This window comes from Girardinichthys multiradiatus, chromosome 11 (genome assembly GCF_021462225.1).
Source record: "Girardinichthys multiradiatus isolate DD_20200921_A chromosome 11, DD_fGirMul_XY1, whole genome shotgun sequence".
In the NCBI taxonomy this organism is placed as follows: Eukaryota; Metazoa; Chordata; class Actinopteri; order Cyprinodontiformes; family Goodeidae; genus Girardinichthys; species Girardinichthys multiradiatus.
Window position 1 is genome coordinate 43,689,057 of NC_061804.1, and position 9,712 is coordinate 43,698,768.

The 9,712-nt window shown below is 37.1% G+C and overlaps 1 protein-coding gene across 3 annotated transcripts in view; it reads left to right on the forward strand.

Annotated features, from left to right (window-relative positions):
* opcml (opioid binding protein/cell adhesion molecule-like) overlaps positions 1-9,107 on the forward strand; it is a 508,488-nt gene extending 499,381 nt beyond the window's left edge. For all 3 annotated transcript variants that reach the window (XM_047379029.1, XM_047379028.1, XM_047379030.1), the window contains 3 exons: positions 5,946-6,066; positions 7,650-7,801; positions 7,997-9,107. In XM_047379029.1, the coding sequence (XP_047234985.1) occupies positions 5,946-6,066; positions 7,650-7,801; positions 7,997-8,097 (374 nt within the window). In that variant the 3' untranslated portion in view covers positions 8,098-9,107. The remainder of the gene's footprint in view (positions 1-5,945; positions 6,067-7,649; positions 7,802-7,996) is intronic.
* The last annotated feature ends 605 nt before the right edge of the window (positions 9,108-9,712 follow it).

Genomic DNA, 9,712 nt, shown 5'->3' on the forward strand with positions numbered 1-9,712 from the left:
TAAAGGCTATATTTAGGCTATCACTTTCAGCGTCAACATGAATGTTAAAATCCCCCACTATAATAACTTTATCTGTATTTAACACTAAATCAGATAAAAGGTCTGAAAACTGATCTAAAATTAGAGATTAAGGGCCTGGTGGACGGTACAAAACAACAAACAGAAGTGGTTTTAGTGCTTTGCAATTTGGATGAGGAAAACTAAGAATTAAATATTCAAAAGAGTTGTAGCTATTGATTGGTCTGGGACTAATCAATAAATTGGACTGAAAGATGGTTACTACTCCTCCTCCTCGCCCAGTATTTCGAGAAATGTGAAAATTTAAATAATCAGTAGGAGTTCACTCATTTATAGTAACATAATCCTCTTGCTGCAGCCAAGTTTCTGTGAGGCAAAATAAATCAATCTGATTCTCACAAATCAGGTCACCAAATAGCAATGTCTTTGAAGAGAGAGATCTTATGTTCAGCAAGCCACATTTAATTGTTTTATTTTTCTTTTTGGTCTGAGTTGTGCTTTTTTTATGAGATTTTCCTGATTTCCTCCTTTTAGATTATTTTTTAATCTATTCAATTTTGGCCATGGGCGAGACACTGTCTTAATAGGGGTGGGTAGCAGTACAGAAGCTGCAGAGAGAAGTATTAAACTACGACCCTGCTTCCTGGTCTGAACCCTGGGTTGTCAGAGTTTTGGAGAACTAAGAAATTCAGCCAGATTCCTAGAAAGAAGAGCTGCTCCATCCAAAGTGGGATGGATGCCGTCTCTCCGGATCAGACCAGATTTTCCCCAAAATGTTCGCCAGTTATCAATGCTGCTGGTTTTTCAACAGCGCGGAGCCGGGCCTCCAATTCCGACACCCTCGCCTCCCAAGCTACAAAAATGCTACATTTATTACACCTACCATTATCACTAAAGGAGGCAGAGGAGTAACTGAACATCTGACACAGAGAGCAGGAGAGAGGAGGAGACTCAGAGACAGAAACAGCAGAACGGGTAGCCATGGTGGAGCTAAAGCTAATGCTAAGCTAGCGACCTCTTACCACTACTAGAAAAACTGTGTAAGACACGGAGAGTCCCCACACGTTAAATACAGGTCCTTCTCAAAAAATTAGCATATTGTGATAAAGTTCATTATTTTCCATAATGTCATGATGAAAATTTAACATTCATATATTTTAGATTCATTGCACACTAACTGAAATATTTCAGGTCTTTTATTGTCTTAATTCGGATGATTTTGGCATACAGCTCATGAAAACCCAAAATTCCTATCTCACAAAATTAGCATATCATTAAAAGGGTCTCTAAACGAGCTATGAACCTAATCATCTGAATCAACGAGTTAACTCTAAACACCTGCAAAAGATTCCTGAGGCCTTTAAAACTCCCAGCCTGGTTCATCACTCAAAACCCCAATCATGGGTAAGATTGCCGACCTGACTGCTGTCCAGAAGGCCACTATTGACACCCTCAAGCAAGAGGGTAAGACACAGAAAGACATTTCTGAACAAATAGGCTGTTCCCAGAGTGCTGTATCAAGGCACCTCAGTGGGAAGTCTGTCGGAAGGAAAAAGTGTGGCAGAAAACGCTGCACAACGAGAAGAGGTGACCAGACCCTGAGGAAGATAGTGGAGAAGGGCCGATTCCAGACCTTAGGGGACCTGCGGAAGCAGTGGACTGAGTCTGGAGTAGAAACATCCAGAGCCACCGTGCAAAGGCGTGTGCAGGAAATGGGCTACAGGTGCCGCATTCCCAAGACCTGGGCTACAGAGAAGCAGCACTGGACTGTTGCTCAGTGGTCCAAAGTACTTTTTTCGGATGAAAGCAAATTCTGCATGTCATTCGGAAATCAAGGTGCCAGAGTTTGGAGGAAGACTGGGGAGAAGGAAATGCCAAAATGCCAGAAGTCCAGTGTCAAGTACCCACAGTCAGTGATGGTCTGGGGTGCCATGTCAGCTGCTGGTGTTGGTCCACTGTATTTTATCAAGGGCAGGGTCAATGCAGCTAGCTATCAGGAGATTTTGGAGCACTTCATGCTTCCATCTGCTGAAAAGCTTTATGGAGATGAAGATTTCATTTTTCAGCATGACCTGGCACCTGCTCACAGTGCTAAAACCACTGGTAAATGGTTTACTGACCATGGTATCACTGTGCTCAATTGGCCTGCCAACTCTCCTGACCTGAACCCCATAGAGAATCTGTGGGATATTGTGAAGAGAACGTTGAGAGACTCAAGACCCAACACTCTGGATGAGCTAAAGGCTGCTATCGAAGCATCCTGGGCCTCCATAAGCCCTCAGCTGTGCCACAGGCTGATTGCCTCCATGCCACGCCGCATTGAAGCAGTCATTTCTGCAAAAGGATTCCCGACCAAGTATTGAGTGCATAACTGTACATGATTATTTGAAGGTTGACGTGTTTTGTATTAAAAACACTTTTCTTTTATTGGTCAGATGAAATATGCTAATTTTGTGAGATAGGAATTTTGGGTTTTCATGAGCTGTATGCCAAAATCATCCGTATTAAGACAATAAAGGACCTGAAATATTTCAGTTAGTGTGCAATGAATCTAAAATATATGAATGTTAAATTTTCATCATTACATTATAGAAAATAATGAACTTTATCACAATATGCTAATTTTTTTAGAAGGACCTGTACAGCAACAGAAAGTATGTGTTTTAACATGCTTATGTATTATAACAAGTAAGAGATATCACAGTAGAGAGAAATCAGATCAAACGAGAGAGCTTTCACACGCCAAACAATCCACCGAGTGCAACAGCGAAAACAGGAAGTGATGTTACCCAGAGCTTCAGCCGACGAGTTAACAGTTATCTGATGAAGGCCACGAAAATTGATGGACGGGTGAAGTGAACCATCTTTTTTATAAACAAAAAAGAAACCAGCAGCCATTGGAGAAGAAGATGGACGAATGATGCCTGCAGCTCGGGATTCTGTTGTTTCTATCTCAGAACCCGACAGGTTATACAAATGACTTGAGGGAAACTGAGAACCAGGGATAAGTTCAATGGAACAATCGTATAGTCTGCGTGGAGGTAGAGACAGAGCTCCATCCTTACCGAAAACTGCTGCCAAGTTATGATAGCAAGAGGGAACCTTAGATAAATCTGGTGGTGCATTGTGTTGACCCTAAATGGTTCCCACAAAAGGAGAGGCAGACGTCTAACGTTCAGAACTACAATCATTCCAATGCTCAACTCTTCGCTCTGCCCAGTAATTTGGATCATGAGTCCTTAACCAGGGGTACACAAAGACCACAGTAAACTCCGGAGAACACACAACAACAAACAAATAGAAGAAATTTATGATTATTGCCAGAAGTACTAACTTTGAGCGTACCTCAGGAAAAGTGCAAATACGACCTAGCAGACCAATGGAAACTAGATTAACTATTAGAACTTGCCCCCTTCCCTCTCTGTCGTTCACATAGTCTGTTATCAATTTGGATCACTAATGCAACTAGCTCATCCAAACACTTACTGTCATCTCGAGTAGCCAACTGATCTTACAGTTGATCATTTAAGGATCTTAAGAACACTCATTTCAGTGGCTGATTGTCCCACTTGGATTCAACAGCCAAGATTCGAAAATCTACCACATGATCTGAAACTAGCCGAGAACCTTGTTTCAAGGATAATAATCTGCAGGTAGCCTCCTCCTCTCTTAGGGGCAATGAGAGCAAGTTCTTTAAACTCACTGATGAAAACTTGATAACTTAAACATAGCTACATAGGCCTCAGCCCACTTTAACGCACTTCCTCTAAGGTTCGATACAATAAAGGTTATCCTAGACTAATGTGAGGAAAAGGCCTGGGGAGACTGGTTGAAGATTGAACCAAAAATCCACCACACTTTCTTATATCCCCCCAAAAGGCTTCAGGGTTAGGATGTACAACACAGGAGGCGGGAGAGAGGGAGGAGATGGTGTCGCCGCAGGGGTCGTGACACTAATTGAGAAATCTTTGCATCCAAAGCTTGAACCATACTGCAAAGCTGACCTGGTCTTTGAACAGAGACTTCATGGTTATCAGCCAGTTCAGCAGTTCAGCCAGTTCAGCCAGTCCAGGTATGGTAAACCGCCAGACTGAGAGTGAGCAGGGCTTTCCAGGTGGCTACTTCAAGAGGGAATGAACACCAGTGAATGAGGTTTCTCAAAAATCCTTGCAAAACCTCTTCCATGTTCTACCTTTTATAGTTGAAACATAAGGCATCCCAAAAAACAACCAGCTGTGTCAGCACTCAGGGGAACGCACAAAATATTTAAGGGGCCCACCACCAAGCCTCAATCATTAATCTGGTTCTGGAACATTCAGGCTAAACAACAGGGAATATACTCTAACAGGGAATATACTCTAACAGGTTATATACTCTAACCCAAATCTGTATATACTCTAACACAAACTGAGTGTTGTGTCGGGTTTCACTGTCGAGATGTGTTTCCTCCTTAGTTCTGCTCTGCTGTTATGACATTAAGATTCCAAACTGTGTCTTATTGCTTCAGTGGTAATTAAGGGTGCATTAAAGTACACCTTGCACACTAGATAACCCATCCTAAAATATCTTAAAAATATTTATCATCAAATATCAACAAGAAATAATTAATCACTTTATAATTAGCATCCTTTTATCACTTTCAAGTTGGTTTTATTCAATGATGAAATATGAGAATCAAAGCAGCAAAATTTATACTGGTCATTAATTAAAATGTTACAATTAAACAGTGTTCAGATTGTATTATGTAATAAAACTTTTATACAGCTGTAAACACACTTGGAAATAGACGTTTGATAATTAGAAACAGTGTAATTAATTTGAAGGTATTTCAATAAAGATTATCCAGTGACATGAATGCACCACAGATTTCAAATGTGACCATGAAAAATCCTGTGTGGTTCAGCAGACAAATATCCTACTGTATGCGGTATGATCTAAAGAGAAAAAGAAATCTGTCAGACACTGAGCTAGAGAGAATTTTGGTTTGACTGATGTATATCTTTCCACTGCTGATGGATAATTGTTGCATGGATGTAATGACATGGATCACGGCTGCTTGAAAGCTAATGTTAACATGAAGCAAGAAACTTACAACTTACTTAAATCTAACCAGTTAAATATTAAAGCTAAATTCTGTTTTGTGGTGCATTCTTTTCATTTTTTTTTTCATTTTTGATCTGAGCCTAAACCTAAAAGCATGAAAGGGAAATTTTCTTTTTCTTTTTGTATCAAATTTAAAACTAAATAACAGACAAAACTATTACTTTTTTTCTTTTTTGAGTATTGATTATAAATTGAAACAAATGATAAGCAGATTCTTTATTTAAAAATTCTAAAAATTGGTTTTGATGTTATTAATTAGGGAAAACTTTGTCCATGTCAAAATTTGTTCTAAATTAGAAAATGATATGTATTCCATGGATTATTGGAAGATTAGTCTGGGTTATTGACAATAGTTAGAAATCATGACTGGACACTGGAACATTGGTAAAGTCTCACAGAATAAAGAGCAATGGTTCTGTCTAAGCTGGGGGGGTTGTGCGGAGTGGGCATATTCTGCCTGAGGTTTTTTATACAGTATATTTTTGTGTGTGTGTTTGTGTGTGTGCATGTTTCTTTTTGCTTAAAACAAATGCCAACTTTATACATTTTGAAGATGGTAATTTTATTGTTCCATCAAATAATGTACAAAGTTACCTATTTCCTTTGGTGATAGTCAGGTTCACTCTAAAATCTGAACTTTAGCACTAATGTACTGAATGATTTAAATGGATTAAAATAAGATAAATGATCAGTTGCGGTTATTATTATGTAAATATCTATATATAATATATATACATATATATATATCCATTGCTCTGTCAGTATGGATGTGTTTTGCTAAATATTGCAGCTGAATAGTTTTTTTTTTTTTGCTTGATTTTCAGACCCTCCCTTCATTTTAAAGGCAAGGAGTACAGGCACTCCAATTGGACAAAGAGGAATTCTGCAGTGTGAAGCCTCTGCCATTCCTAGGGCAGAGTTTGAGTGGTACAAAGAAGACCGCAGGCATGTATCGTCCCTGTGCTCCTTTTGTCTGTGTGAATAAATTCAAGCTCTTCACTGTGCGCAATATTCCAATTTTTATTTTGAAAAACACCATACTTAATCACTTTTTTTTTTATCAGTGATGGTTTTACACATGATAAAATAATAATAGATCTGTAAACAAATAAAATGTTTAGTCTTATTCATATTATATAACAATCATATATAATAAATAAAATCTTTACTATCAGCTTTCCAAAAAGGCTACAGGCTCAAATGCAATTGTTATTTTACTATGTAATGGGGTCAGGTTTAATTCAAAATTTAAGTTTGGAATGAACCTTGTTCCAGCTCACAGCTTGAGATCAGAGAAGGCATTTCTGAAATGCATTAAAAACAAGGGTTGTAACAGCACAAATAAATTAGAGTTTAGTACTTAACTCAGAGTTTGGCTCTATGTTCTTTATGGATTTGGTACAACATGAAAAAAAAAATCCTATTAGGTTTATTTTCATCTATGTGAAGGAGAGAATAACACTCGCAATAACAGAGACTAAAAAGTATACCACCTCTACCGGTCAGGAGGCTTAAAGCTGATAGTTTATGTACAGCAAGGCAGGTATTCTGTTCTGGTGATTTTATATTTAAATAAAAAATAAACCCCATTCACTTTAATTATTGAATTCCAAAACTAAAAGATATCTGTATTGTTATTAAAATGACAAGGACTGTAAGGTCATGTAAAATAGAAGGCAATACAGTTTATTTTTCTAATGTGAAAATCTGAAAAAAAAAAAGTGAAACAGTTGTTACATTGTTGGGTTAACACTTTTTAATGCCTGATAGCCTTATTTACCATCTGGTGGTGCTCATCTAACACCAGATGACATATTTGATAGTGTATGTTAGATACCACCAAGCACTGCAAAGTGCACAAATGTATGTCAGACTGGCATTCCATATGGCCACTAATCACTCTACAGAGCTTCTGTAAATTACCCCAAATAGAAACTGTTTTCATAGAGCTGGTTAAAAACAAGCAAGTGGGTCTCCAACTTTGTGTATGCCTTCATTGCCAGCCTTTCTGTTATTCCTTTGGTGTGGAGAGCTTTAGGTTGCATCTTTATCCATTTATTATCAGCTGTAAATAATGTATTCTTTATCTGACTGCAAGCACCAAACTGTGAAGTCTGTACAGAACCAATATATTGGATCGGTACTATTATACCCAAGGAATTGTCAGTCCACGAAAAAACAAAGTGTCCAAATAGAACAAAATAATGTAGTATAAATTGAAGGACAAACTAATTGTCGATGGAACATGGCTATAAAAAACGTTTCAAAGATATAAGAAATAAATAAGTGAAATCTTTTGAAGATGAAATGCAAAATATTAAGTTAATGCAGAAATGTTTCATATGGAATAAAAAAAATATATTTTTCAAATGTATTTCTATTTCAATGCTGATATTATGCTCAAATATGCATGCTACAAATGTGATAAAATGCCTCAGCTAACCGACTCTGAGAAATCATAGAAAAGCATAGAATATTGTCTGAACACTAATCTTTTGGGAATTTGATAGGTGATCTTTATTTTACAGGCTTCTCAATGGAATAAATGGTCTTAAGATAGAGACTCAAGGTAAACAGTCAATGCTCATTTTCTTCAATGTGTCAGAAGAAGACTATGGAAACTACACATGTGTTGCCATGAACATGATGGGAATCACTAATGCCAGCATAATTTTTTATGGTAAGAATATAAATACTTCAAAAGTCTTCTTCAAAAATGCATATTGTTATAGATGGCTTTGGTTCTTTATGTATGTAATTCACTGCATGTTATTCTACTTATCTTTACTATTCATCAGTTGCATTATTATCCAACTCTGACAAAGAACACTGAATTTGCAGATAAATATGGAATGATGTTTTGTTTCTTCTTCAGGTCCGGGTGCAATGCATGATGTAAACGGAATGCCCTTCTTCCCCTGTTGCTCCTTTTGCCTCCTGCTGACTATAACCTTGTTCCACCTGCTCAAGTTCTGATGAAAAATGTGACCTTCACTTCAAGCTTCTCGCAGCACTGAACAGCAAGAACAGACGATTTAGTCCTATGAGAAGAACATGAAACCAAGAATGCCATTGGTTCACTCTTTGTGCTCTTTCTAATTTCCTTTGACTTTACGTCAGAGTCTGTTCTCTGTTGGTTTACCAAGAGTGCAAGGCAACTATGGAAAGAAGGGAAAAGTTTAAACATGCACTAATTTGGCGATGGTAGAACTACAGAGCTTGTGTCCCCAAACCTTTTTGTATGTGAAATAGGAAAAAAAAAGAAAAAAAAATGTGCGTTACCATTGATAGTTGACTGTTTATTGCCCAATATTGAAGTGTAAATTCAGATTAATTCTATTATTGTGTGACATCTGTTCAATATCTGTACAGTACCAGTAAGCTTTTTTAAGTCAATGACAAAAAAGGAAATAATGCAATGTGATTGTTGAATTTCACTGTATTTTTACAGTTGTATGCAAAACAATAAAACTGGTCCTTCAAGATGATCAGTTAAGAATATTGAAGAATACACCTTAATTTCTCAGGCAAAGTCCTATAGCATAGTGCATCCTCATTTTACCTTTATCATAGTGTGTGTAGAAAATGTACAAAGTGAACAGTTAACTCTTGCACTCAGACTCATCACAGAGTCATAGCAGCTTCAAGGATTATTCATACTGACAATCTGAATTCAGATTCATGCACCTCATTCATGTGAGTTTTACTTCAAAACAAAAATATTAGTAAGGATGATGTTTTGGTCTCCACACTGTCAGAGTGATCTGCTCACAGCTGATGGCTGTTTGACAGCATTCAGGCTCTGTTTTGATTACCTCAATATAGTGTACCAGCTTGTTACTTATTGGTATTCTTATGAAGTGCTTCAGTTATTTATAGTCATTTGTATTTATAATTTCGAAACCATTTTTTTTTTCTTTGTACTCTAAAGTCATAGTTGAAAATAAACACATTTAATCCATAGCTGCTTAGACAGCCACAGTGGTCGTCGTGCTTCGTCTTTGAGCATTAGACCTCTATGCAAACAAGACTTTATATTTTGATTTTACAGCCCTCTTATTGGCGTTTAATTGCTAATTGCTTCTGTCATTATGAACTATATCTATGTTCTATTTTTAGAAAGAATTCCACACCTTTTCACAAAAAAAGACTAACTGTACTATAGACAGAAGAATTACGTTTAGAGAACTTCTAGTGTTTTTGCAGGTTCTGAGCTTTCTACATCAGCTTTTTTATGTTAAGCAGCCATTCCTTTCAATTCATATCAGTCATTTTTTTTTTCAAATACAAAATTAGGATGTCCTGATCAGGATTCTTTGTTTTTTATGTGGCTGTGTATTAACTGATACTGAGCTGCGGTACAATACTTAATAAACATAATCTAAATCACTGCAATACATTGAAGTGAAAAAATGCAGCCCATGAAACCCTGTGTTTTTTCTAAAATATTAAGACGTGGATATTAGATATCAATATTTGCAAAGCTGAAAAAAGATGCTGTGAGAAGTCTCCAAAACATTAAAATGTCATCAAGGACCTACAGCAGCAGTTTCCACTGGTGATACAAAAGAACATGCCTATACAATCAGAA